At 42.0% G+C, this 13,180-nt stretch overlaps 1 protein-coding gene across 1 annotated transcript in view; it reads left to right on the top strand.

Annotated features, from left to right (window-relative positions):
- The window catches only part of TMEM145 (transmembrane protein 145), a 218,499-nt gene that overhangs the window by 141,569 nt on the left and 63,750 nt on the right, over positions 1–13,180 (top strand). The window contains exons 3-4 of the mRNA XM_082273591.1: positions 2,920–2,997; positions 3,083–3,169. Of these exons, the coding sequence (XP_082129717.1) occupies positions 2,920–2,997; positions 3,083–3,169 (165 nt within the window). The remainder of the gene's footprint in view (positions 1–2,919; positions 2,998–3,082; positions 3,170–13,180) is intronic.

Below are 13,180 nucleotides of genomic sequence, written 5' to 3'. Positions count from 1 at the left end.
GGCCACATCTGGAGTATGCTGTCCAGTTCTGGGCACCGGTCCTCAGGAAGGATGTGCTGGAACTGGAAAGAGTCCAAAGAAGGGCAACAAAAATAATTAGGGGAATGGAGGACATCTGCTATGAGGAAAGACTACAAGCACTGAACTTATTCTCTCTGGAGAAGAGACGATTGAGGGGGGATATGATATCAATGTACAGATACTGTACTGGCGACCCTAGCATAAGGAACAAGCTATTCAGAGAAAGGAGATACAATAAGACACGTGGCCACTCACTAAAACTAGAGGAAAAGCGGTTTAACCTTAAAGTGCGTAAGGGGTTTTTCACTGTAAGAGCGGTAAGGATGTGGAATTCTCTTCCACAAGCAGTCGTGGGAGGGAGGGGAGCAGGGAGCATGGATAGTTTCAAAAAACTATTAGATGGGCACCATAAAGACCACAACATACAGGGGTATACAATGTACGGTTAACAGCAAACACACACACACATCATAGGTTGAACTGGTTGGACGGATGTCTTTTTTCAACCTCACTAACTATGTAACTATGTAAGAGGGCTTTTATCTCTTTTTTTTTTAATACTTTATCTTAAGACAGAGACCAATGATAAACATGTCAAAATATGTCACCAAGGTAGAAAATTACAGCACTCGGAAAAGTCAAGGGTCATGAGCAATATTCAAATCATGAAAAGAATGTTCCTGAATGCCTGGCTTTAAAGAGTCTCTTACTCCGTGAGGATTAGTTTTATTACACGGTGAATACCATCTGAAGAAAAAACAGAACCAAACAAAGCGATAATGAAAAGGGAGAAGACAATACAGAGAAGAAATGGAGGTAGGAAAGAAAGGAGGAAAAGAAAAGTAGGACGAGGAAAGTTAGATCAGAGGCCAGTCAAACCGCCTCCCCTTCCGATCCAGGATGCCCATCGGTACAATCTCCATTTAGGAAAAATAAATTCAGCAAGGCCTTGTACTCATTAGAGTATACAAATTTGTGGCAGTAGAACCACTTTTTAAAGAATTTGTCCTGGGGGCCTCTCTCAGTGGCAACCAGATCCTCCAACTCAATCATTTTAGCTACTTTTTTAAACCAGATGGTTATGGGTGGAGCCTGTGCCTGCTTCCAAAAGGGCAGGATGCAGCTCTTTGCCACGGTGAGCAGGAGAGGCACGATGGAATGCCTATAAGTCTTGCTGGAGAAACTGGTGGTGCAGAAGGAAAAGGGCAGGGTCCTTCTGTAGGTCACGGTCTGTAAATGTTTGGGTGATACGATGGACTTCCGTTCAGTACGATTGCAATAAGTGGCAAGACCAAAAAATGTAAAAAAGGGAACCAGTCTCCTCTCCACGTCTCCAGTAGAGATCTGGGCATTGGGGAAACATCTAATGAATCTTAACAGGTGTGTGATACCATCGGGTCTACACCTTGAAACCAGATTCTTGGTGCTTAGCACAGATAGATGTTTTGTAGGAGAACAGAAGAATTCTCTCCACCTTTGTGTTCGTAAAGCTAAGCCCCAAGTCTCGTTCCCATTTGGAAATATATGGGGGCTTTTATTTCTGTCTGGGTTTCTCCTAAAAATGTCTCCACACTTCCTGAGGACTTGTTGGGAAAATCTCCCAATGGAGTCACATAGAGAAATTTAACAATATGAGGAAAAAACGAGTTTGCTTTATTAACCACTTTACCACCGGAGGATTTTGCTGTCTTACATCTGGGCCACTTTTTGCGATTTGGCGCTGTGCGACTTTAACTGACAATTGCGCGGTCATGCAACACCGTACCCAAACAAAATTTACGTCCTTTTTTTCTCACAAATAGAGCTTTCTTTTGGTGGTATTTGATCACCTGTGCGATTTTTACTTTTTGCGCTATAAACAAAAAAAGAGCTACAATTTTGAAAAAATAACAATATTTTTCACATTTTTTTATGTGAAATTCCCCCCCAAAAAAATGTAAAAATCAAAATTTTTTATCATTTTAGGCCAATTTGTTTTCTGCTACATATTTTTGGTAAAAAAAATCGCAATAAGTGTATTTTGATTGGTGTGTGCTAAAGTTATTGCGTTTACTAACTAAGGGAAAGATTTCTGTCATTTTTGGTGTTTTTTTTTTTTAACGAGAAATGGCGGCGATCTGCGATTTTTATTTTTTTTGTGGGACTGCGACATTGCGGCGGACAGATCGGACCCTTGACTGACATTTTTGACACTTTTGGGGGTACCAGTGACATTACTACAGTAATCAGTGCTATAAATATGCACTGTTACTCTAAAAATGACACTGGCAGGGAAGGGGTTAACTTTATTGGAGAGGGAGGGGTTAATGTATGCCTGGTGCTTACTGACGTGTGTGGGGGGAGGTGACTGAGTGACACAGGGACAGATCGCATGTTCAGCTATGCTGAACCCTGCAATCTGACCCTGCCTGTCACTTAGGAGATCCCAGACTCGATTCCCCGACAATCGGGGAAGAGCAGGGCGATCGCCGCTGCTCCTCCCCTGGCCCGACTCCCGCTGTGACTGAATACAGCGGCAGCGCCGCCGAGAAGGGGGAGTGTCTGCCGACGTAGGTCTACGTCGTCAGACCTACAAGAGCCACTTTGCCGCAGTAGAGCTCTAGTGAGCAGCGGCAAAGTGGTTAAAAACACAGTTTACCATCTGTAGTGCCACAACCGGTTTTGTCACATCGTTTGATGGACTTTACTCTTATCTTATTTCGTTAATGGCAGTTGTATACTAGCGCTCCTTTTATGTGCAATATTTTTTTAACCTTCCAAAGTTTGAGGTAGCTGCTTGTACCCTGTAGGTGGCGCAGGTAATTTTTTCTTTGTTTACATTGCTTTATTAAAAATAATTTTAACCGTAGGGCCAACCCCTTGCCACACCTTTACTCATACTTTCATGCTTTTTTACAGGCTAAATGCTGCCAGAACATTCTGCTGTACTTTGATGACCCATCTCAGTGGCCTGCGGTGTATAAAAATGGGAACAAGGTTAGTTGGAGCTGGAAGCTAATTTTTGGGGCATGCATTATCTGTTTGATGATAGCTGTATTACAACTGGTGCTCTTTTCTGTAGGATTGCCTGATGAAGGAGTCTGTGATCCGGCCAGAGAACAACCAAGTAATTAACCTGACAACACAGTATGTTTGGTCTGGCTGTCTGGTAAGGCCCTTAATAAATAACGTGAGCTCCTCTTGTTAAATACTTCTCCCTTTTTTTTAGCAAATGAAACTGAACAGGTCATGATTGACACAGCTGCTGACTTCATTGTTCATTGATGACTTCTTAAGAAGCATATAGTTGCCTGGTTGTCAGGACAGTCCTTTGGCTTCAGTACTTATTGATAGACATGTGCAATTAATTTTGTTGTATTCGATGTATTCAAATTCCGAATCACAATAGTAACAAATGTTAACGAATCTTCCGAAATAATGAAACAAAATTTGGCCGAAATAACTAAATTCAAATTTAAATTGAATTTGGCAACAAATTTGAAATGTAAACATATTGCTAATTTTGGATGTAAAAAATTTGACAGCTGATTTCGACAAAAAAAACATTGAATTTAAATTTTCAGAATTAATTTGAATTGAATTAAATTTGGATGAACTGAATTCAATTTGGTCGAAATTGGAAAATTCTAATTAAATAAGAAAACTAATAAATGAAACAAAACTAAATGAATTACGAAAACTAATTTAACTAACTAGTCTCAGTATAGGGACGTTGGTACCATTTTGTACTGTATACATAATTCTTTGATACCCTTACAGACACACTTTAAATTTTTAAACAAAATGAGTTAATTAACAAATTGAAACAAAATAAATTTTTTCGTTCTGCACATGTCTACTTAGTAAATCGCTGACCTGGAGCATGCAGCCAGCGAAATCTGTATAATTGCTCCAGTAAAGCTAAAGAATAAGCACTACAGCCAGGATAATAGCATTTGCTAAGAATGTGATGGTAACAGCGCCTACATTTTGATCATGGCAAGTTTAGTATAAAGGTGCATTCCTGTAAGGCATAAAAATGTAGCATTGTAACTCATTCAAGGAGCACAGCATGCCAGCCTAATGATTCATATTTTCATGCAAGCTTTCATCCTGTCCACATGCGGTTTGGCTAGATAATCTGTATAGTTTATTCTGTCCTTAGCTTTTGAATAGCTATTCAGCTAAGTCTGCAATGTACAGGTCATGTTATCCCAGCTTCTAGCACCATCCTCATAGTGATTCTACTACAGCCTCACCCACACACCCTGACCATTAGGAGAAAGTCTGCACAGTATAATTACGAGGCACTGTGAAAAGCCCACTGAATCTTCTTATAATGGATTAGATCAATTTACGCGAGCCACTTCATGTCCCACAGAGGCACTTTCACAAGTTGGATGAATGTTTTTCTGTGGTTTTCTTAGTCTACCAAATGAATAATGTTTTTTTTGGTGCCGTACTATTATAAATATGTTTTTTTTTTTCAAATGTTTGATGTCATCACCTTGCCTGTGTGATAGCTGTGGGTGGAAAATCCCGTTAAAATTTAAAACTATTCACCAAAGCGTTGTGGTATTGTTTAAAATGGTCCTCTAAGGGTCTTTTTTCCCCTTATATATTACAAAGGTTCCCATATCCTAACCTTAAGTTCTCTTTTGGTTCTCCCATTGCAGATTTTATTGCAAGGAAACTTTATATAATAAATTCCAAATTATGTGGTACAGGAATGACTGAATTGAGAACATCTTGAAATGAGACTGCTAGCCCAAAAAACTCTCTTTTTTTTTTTTTTATACAAAATGTACAAACATGACAATGGTCACATCCAAACATTCCATTAGGTAACTTGTAGACTCTACCTTTTTTAGGGGAGTATTTATTGTGAAATAACATGCCCCGAAGACTGGCGTCCTATTTAGCTATCAGATTTTGATATGGGCCCACTCCTTTTGAATTTCCATTGTCCAACATAAGAATATGCCAAAGTTTGGGTAACTGATCATGAAGTCTTTCTTGAAGTGTGCCAAATTAAGCTATCTAAATTTACCTAGCTGGCATTCTTCCACTTTTATGATGGGGTTCAATAATTCCTGCTAGATTTTTACCAGTGCTTAATCGTACTAGCACAGATAACCTCATGTGTCTAGTCCCTTTATCTGAACCTACTTTTCTTAAGTTCTCTGCATTTTTTTATAAAGGGGGCATGTATGATGAGTAACGGTGTGTAGGAATGTTTCTGGCTATTGGCCTCCAAAAAGTTGTAGTTCTCAACTGATTTACCTGTTTTTTTTAACACTGAATCACTTCCTCACTATATTAATAAGTGAGAAAAACATTGAACGTGTTAATGGGCATTTTTTTCTGCAAATTCAGCCAACTACTCCTAGACATGCTACCTCAACATCAAAGTATCAGACCCATAAGAGAGTATATTCCTACACATGCCGTACACATTGGTTTGCTCCTGCCAACCCATTTGTAGGCATGCATAGGCCTGAATGCATGCTGCACCCATTGCAACCACCCCACCCCCCTCTATTGTCTATAGCAGGGGTAGGCATCCTTGGCACTCCAACTGTGGTGAAACTACGAATCCCATGAGACATTGCAAGATGCTAACAGTCATAAGCGGGAGTCCCAGAGGTGAAGGTATGATGGGATTTGTAGCTCCACCACCCGTTCTAGAGGGCTACATGCACTGGAAACAACTGCCCAGCCAGGAGGGTAACTCATACATTTGTTCACTTTTTTTATTCTATAAAAAGCAGGAATATTGTATTCCTAAACTTTAAGGTATGTTCCCCCCCCCCATTTTTTGGGGGGGGATTGTCCCTCCTGGCAGGCTAAATGCAATTTCTTATTTAAAGTGGAGTTCCACCCATTTTAGTAACTTTAGATCTATGTAATCCCCTTTAAAACTACTTTTACCAATGGAAACTGTTTTTTTTTTTTCTTTGCTAGTAAATACCTTATTTTCTTCTTTATTCTTCCTCTCCTCACTTCCGGGTCCGGCCGCCGATCGGCGATTACGTCATTCAGCGATTCGCAGGGGGTGCTGGATTGTATCTCATGGCATGAAATCTCGCATTATTACACAGGAGTCCTAAGGTGTAGTGTTTGTATTGAGGCCGTGCTCTGCCCGCCTCCGCCCCGCCTCCTCTCAGTGAGCGTTGACTGAAAGCATTATATCCTCACTGAGCTCACTGAGAGGAGGCGGGCGGAGGCGGGGCAGAGCACAGCCTCAATCCAATGCATACAGTACAGCTCACTGAGAGGAGGCGGGGCGGAGGCGAGGCAGAGCACGGCCTCAATACAAACAGTACAGCTCAGGACTCCTGTGTAATAATGCGAGATTTCATGCCATGAGATACATCCCAGCACCCCCTGCGAATCGCCGAATGACGTAATCACCGATCGGCGGCCGGACCCGGAAGTGAGGAGAGGATGAATAAAGAAGAAAATAAGGTATTTACTAGCAAAAAAATAAAAGTTTCCTTTGGTAAAAGTAGTTTTAAAGGGGATTACATACATCGATGTAATCCAAGTTATTAAAAATGGGTGGAACTCGACTTTAAGGTTTTAAAATGATTCAGGAAAGGGATCATAATCTATCATCTAATACCAGGAGAGGTCTTTTAATTGTCTGAAAATTTCCAAAATGTAATTTTACTCATTCACTAATCCTATATTCCCCTTATCATTGGATTTAATGATTACATCCTGTCTGAATTTAAGATCTCCTGAAGCTAATCTCTCCACCCTTGAAAAAGCGTCCTTTCCTCATACTTTCCAGTCTGTTACTCCAGGATTAATAGTTACTTCGTTTTTCGTAAGCGGTTGGATTTTGCTATTTCTTTCTCAAATTGGTGAATGGAGGGATATCTAGAAGGTCTGAGGGATATCTAGAAGTTCTAAGGAAATAATATGAGTGATATTTTCTGATGTTTTGGTCCATTAATTTCAGCAGAATTAATATTTCTTCTTTGTTGGTTCTTTACTATAAAGAAGTTTAGGATTAACTCTTCAAAATTAACACAAATTTTTATAAATTTCCAGCACATTTGTCTTATTAGTTGGAAAAAAGCCTAACCCCCCATTCAAAAGAGAAACATGGTCCTGCATCAACTCTATTTCTTAAAAAAATTAATATTCTGTTTTCCTTCCTGTTTTTCTTTTTACAATTTTCAATGTCTAGAATTCATACCTATTTCTCATGTCTTATACTATTTCCTTCTAATTCCAAAGATATCTGTCTATATCTATTTCTGGACCTGATTTAACTTCTGCGTCCTTTTAAATCAAAAATATCTCTGGTTTCCCAGTCCTGGAAGTCACGTAGATATTTCTTTTGTTTCCCACTCTTTTGTTCTTCCTCCTTTCGGTCTTTTACCTTCTTTCAAAGAGATTTATTCCGCTTTTAAAGTTGAGAAGATCTTAAAATTCATTCAGTCTTAACGCGCTGGATTCAATAGACTCCTCCAGTTCCCGTAAAAGTATTTTTATCTCAGCTACTATCAATCCTAGATTACAAAGTCTATGGTTGATACATTTCCCCTTCCATTTGTCTAGGAAGTGCTCATTCCTCTGATGGACTAATGGTGAGATTTCCCTTAATCCCTGGGGGATTATTCCCGCTTGAATATATGACTCAAGTGTCACTATATTCTACTTTCTCATTAACTTTTTATTATTAGGTGCCCATGCAATCTAAAATGAGGTTTTAAACTCTCTGTCGCTGGGATTCTGTACTATTCCTTTCCTTTTTTGAAGTTGGCTCTTATTTCCTCTGCTGCTTCACCATTTTTTTGATGAGCCGGTTAAAAAAAAACCTATGTTTTGTACCACGGTGGGTAGGATGGAGATTCCTAACTGCCACTCAAGAAAGATATAGAGGTATTTAAACTAAACTTGAAATTATTAATATGGTAAACATTGGAGGGCTGCCAGGCTCACAATATGTTATGCTTAGTTAATCAAATTGGGAGCTTATACGTGCATAGTTTCCTCTGCGAATGCATATCAATCATCATTTCTCGTCTTGCATCTGGAAGACAGTTGTGCCCCAAATCTCACACATTAGATGGATTGAAGACAAATACTGTATGCCATTCACTGCATTGCTGGCATATGTCCATCCACATGGATGACTAGGAGGCGGTGTCTATTCACATGGCATCTACGCGTTTCATCTCAACTGGTGACCACCTCGGGACATATCTTTCTTTTACCCTCCTTCTCACCAGTCTTTTAAATAATTTCGTAAGGTGTTCCCTCCTTTGGGGAGGGTGGAAATTCCTAACTGCCACTCCAATAGATAAAGATATAAGGTTAACATTGGAGGGCTGCCAAGCTCACAATATGTTATACTTAATTAATTAAATAAAAAGCTTACACGTGCATAGTCTCCTCTTCAAGTAAATATCAATAATTCTTTTTCGTCTTGCATCTGGAAGACAGTTGTGCCCCAAATCTCACCCATTAGATGGAAGGAAGACAAATGCTGTGTGCCACTCGCTGCATTGCTGGCATGTGTCCATCCATGTGGATGACTAAGAGGCAGTGTGTATACGCATGGTGTCTACGTGTTTCATATAAACTCGAGAGCTCTCCAGGACATATCTATCTTTTTCTCCCCTTCTCTCCATTCTTTTATACAATTTCCTAAAGAGGAAGTAAAAAGCTCTTTTTTTTTTCTTTTCTAACCTGCAAAAATAAAGGCATAATGCAACGCATACGAGCACATTATGTAAAACTTACCTGCAAACGACGCCCTCGCTGTAATCACTTGAGGCCGCATCCATCTTCACCCATCTTCCTTCCGGGTCCGCGGACTCTGGCTCTGTGACTGGCCGGAGCCGCGTGACGTCAGTCCTGAGCATGTGCGCGGAAGAAAACGGTCACGGCACGGGGCTCTGAAGAAGCGTCAGAGTGCATGCGCCGGTGACGTCATCTGCTGCGTATACAGTAAATATTTCCTAAATGGTGCATGTTGAGAAGATATTTACAGTACCTATAGGTAAGCCTTATTATAGTCTCTATCCAGGTCTTTTGCAGACTCCATCAGGTTTTCTTCCAGAATGGTCCTGTATTTGGCTCCATCCATTTTCCCATCAATTTTAACCATCTTCACTGTCCCTGCTGAAGAAAAGCAGGCTCAAACCATGATGCTGCCACCACCATGTTTGACAGTGGGGATGGTGTGTTCAGGGTGATGAGCTGTGTTGCTTTGTCACCAAACATAACGTTTTGCATTGTTGCCAAAAAGTTCGATTTTGGTTTTATCTGACCAGAGCACCTTCTTCCACATGTTTGGTGTGTCTCCCAGGTGGCTTGTGGCAAACTTTAAACGACACTTTTTATGGATATCTTTAAGAAATGGCTTTCTTCTTGCCACTCTTCCATAAAGGCCAGATTTGTGCAGTATAGGACTGATTGTTGTCCTATGGACAGAGTTTAAAACTTGGGAAATCTTTTTGTATCCAAATCCGGCTTTAAACTTCTCCACGACAGTATCTCGGATCTGCCTGGTGTGTTCCTTGTTCTTCATGATGCTCTCTGCGCTTTAAACGGACCTCTGAGACTTTCACAGTGCAGGTGCATTTATACGGAGACTTGATTACACACAGGTGGATTCTATTTATCATCATTAGTCATTTAGGTCAACATTGGATCATTTAGAGATCCTCACTGCACTTCTGGAAAGAGTTTGCTGCACTGAAAGTAAAGGGGCTGAATAATTTGCATGCCCAATTTTTCAGTTTTTTTATTTGTTAACAAAGTTTGAAATATCCGATACATTTTGTTCCACTTCATGATTGTGTCCCACTTGTTTTTGATTCCTCACAAAAAATTACAGTTTTCTATCTTTATGTTTGAAGCCTAAAATGTGGCAAAAGGTCGCAAAGTTCAAGGGGGCCGAATACTTTCGCAAAGGCACTGTATATAAGAAAAGAGTCCATCTTTTCTTTGAAATATATATACAGTCCATCAATAAATGATTCAATGTCCATGAAAAAAAGTGCAGTCCCAGACACCAGAAACTATTCAGTAATTGCCTCTGATCACCACAGTGCCCTTCAACCCACCTATGGGGGTCTTCTCACCTGCTTGAATGGACCTCACTAATTAATCTGCACTGCAATGCGCCTTGCAGTGTTATAAGTGGCACCGATCCCACTGGTTGTACACTCCAATCTGTGGCTCTCAGCAGCTCTGAGCGTGGTGTCAATCATATAGGAGGCAAGAGGAAAGAACCATAGTGCAAATCGCTAATAAAAAGTATTTCTTTCCATATAAAAATGCACTCACATTTCAGTAGTAGGAAAACGAGCATTTCACAATGCAATCCTCGGCATACACAGACTCTGAACCTTTGAGAAAGCCCATTGGTCACTACGCATGAGGTGGGCGGTGACGTAATCACGCTGGGACGAGGTGGAGCTGTGCATGCAGAGGATTGTATTGTGAAATGCTTGCTTTTTACTTCTGAAATGTGAGTGCATTTTTATATGGAAATAAATACTTTTTATTAGCGATTTGCACTATGGTTCTTTCCTCTTGCCTCCTATATGATTGACACCATGCTGAGAGCCACGGATTTGGAGTGTACAGCCAGTGCAAAGTGCATATAGACCTCCTTTCATTTGTGAGGTCCATTCAAGCAGGTGAGAAGATGCCCATAGGTGGGGTGAAGGGCACTGTGGTGATCAGAGGCAATTACTGAAGAGTTTCTAGTGTATGGGACTGCACTTTTTTCACAAGCATTGAGTCATTTATTGATGGACTCACGTAAATTTATTATATATAGATGATTTTTTACACTGTTTTCAGATATGTGTTTATGCACCTTTAAATTGAATGCACTTTATTGTAGTAAAGCGCTGCACTTTTTTGTGACTATATATATTTATTGCATATTGTACAGGTGGTTGGATGCATAATTGTGCTAGCTGCTTTCTAAAGTATATAGAGTTGAATAACAGGTGGTTTATACACAAGGATAGCGTGGAAAGTTTTTTCACATTAGAGGAAGATACCACAGGAAGGCAGGTATTTTTTACACTTATTGAACAATATGACAAGACACTGTAGGTGATGTATCTAACAAACCAAGATGGAGCAAATAGGAGATGTTCAGATTAGGGATTGACCGATTATCGGCAAAGCCGATATATCGGGGGCCGATATGCACTTTACCCGATATATTGGAATCGGCCCCGGAGGTTGCCGATGTGACGAGACCAATCTTGCCCCATTGCATTGGAGGAGCCTGGTTGCCCGCCTGCTGCCTTTGGACTATGGACCAGACTTTAAAAGACTTTGTTCCCCTATGTTTTAGCTGCTACGCTCCAAATTCCTTTAAAGAGGTTGTCACTATGTCTGCAAATTCAATGTGTATTAGCTGCAGATTGAGGGGGGGGATTGTTTCCAGCAGCCCCCTCCTAAAGAATGTCTACTGATTAACTCAGTGCTTTTGTCTAAAATAGGACAGTATGTTAATAGAGTCTGAAACTATTGATAAGCATGTTAATGAGCTCACCTGGCAGTCATTGTTCATGTGGTATTCTCAAAGTATATATAAGTGTGTGTTTCTTGCAATAAAAGAGAAGAGAGTTACTCTTGATCAAAAACCTCACTACAGAGCCTTGTCTCGTACTTGGGGGTAGAATTATTGATGTGCTTCATGTATGGCGGATTGGAGTGGTCGATAGCTGTCCGGGTGTTCGGGAGTGGATTATCCTAGACGACTGTAACCCCTTTCATACTTTGGGGTGTCGTAACAATTGGTGGCAAGCGACGGGATCGATCCTACAGCCAGAAGGACAGCTACAGGGGACACCATTGCTCTGGATTTTACATTTGAGGGCAACGCATGTCCCAGTACAGCGACCCTGACAGCACCAGCATGGAACCAGCAGTGGAGTACAGATATTCTCTGAAAGAATATGACCGTATGGTGTGGTTACGGCTGAGCTTCTTCGGACCCAATCCACTGGAGAGATCCAAGCGGTTCGCGAAGAACTTAGTGTTCGGGACTCTGCTAGACAGGGCAGAGAGAGAGGGCCAGCTGGCACGTTGGGAGGAACTCCAGCGGCAGGTACAGTTAAGGGAAGAGGAGAACCCAGTCTCCATTCCCCAGCGGCAGCCTGATTTATTGGGAATTGGGAGCCCAGTCTCCATTCTCCAGCGGCAGGCTGAGTTACAGGGGGCAGAGACAGTCGGTCCTGTCGCCCAGCAGCAGATTGATTTGTTGGGAATTGGGAGCTCAGTCTCCATCCCACAGCAGCAGAGTGTCCTGCAGGAAACAGAGAGCCCAGTCTCCTTTCCTCAGCAACAGGACACTGTATTGGGAGCAGAGACAGTCGGTCTCCCTCCCCAGGGGCTGGAAGTATATTTGGGAGAGGAGCTTGTTACCCCCCCTCCCCATTGGCAGAGTGATATCCAGGGAATTGGGAGCGCAGTCTCCATCCCTCAGCGGCCGATTGACTTACAGGGGGCAGACACGGTTGGTCCTGTCCCCCAGCGGCAGATTGAGCTATTGGGAATTGGGAGCCCAGTCTCCATCCCACAGCAGCAGCTTAACATACCAGGGGGAGACAGTAAGCCCCCCAACAGTGCAGATGGGACCGTGGTCTCTGCACTCACAGCACAGGGGGTAGGGACAGTCGGTCCTGACCCCCAGCAACAGGGCTGTTTAGCCAAAGGGAAGACAGTCGGTCTTCCGCCACAGCAGCATGGTGGTGTATCTAAAGGGGAGACAGTTGGTCTCCCCCTCCAACAACCCGTCTCCAACCAGGCTACTTCTGTGGTAGCGCTGGCACCAGGGCAGAGTACCGCTGGTCCCTGCCCACTCAGCAACCCACCAAGGCAGTCTGCCAGTCTCCCACACAGCCAAGGTGAGGCACCTGGACATGGACAAATTTCTCCTCTACCCAGGTGTAGTGACCATTTATTGTGGGTGGGCTGTACTGTGTTTTCTGCTTTGTGGGTGGGCTGCTGGACTAACGAGGGCACTGACCGGCAGGAGGTCAGGTACCCTGTTAGTCTTTTTGGAAAGGGGGAGAGATGTGACGAGACCAATCTTGCCCCATTGCATTGGAGGAGCCTGGTTGCCCGCCTGCTGCCTTTGGACTATGGACCAGACTTTAAAAGACTTTGTTTCCCTATGTTTTAGCTG

This window comes from Pelophylax lessonae (genome assembly GCF_965119305.1).
Source record: "Pelophylax lessonae genome assembly, chromosome: 12".
In the NCBI taxonomy this organism is placed as follows: Eukaryota; Metazoa; Chordata; class Amphibia; order Anura; family Ranidae; genus Pelophylax; species Pelophylax lessonae.
The sequence above is the reverse complement of the archived record's forward strand: the minus strand, read 5'-3'. Positions and strand labels throughout refer to the sequence as shown.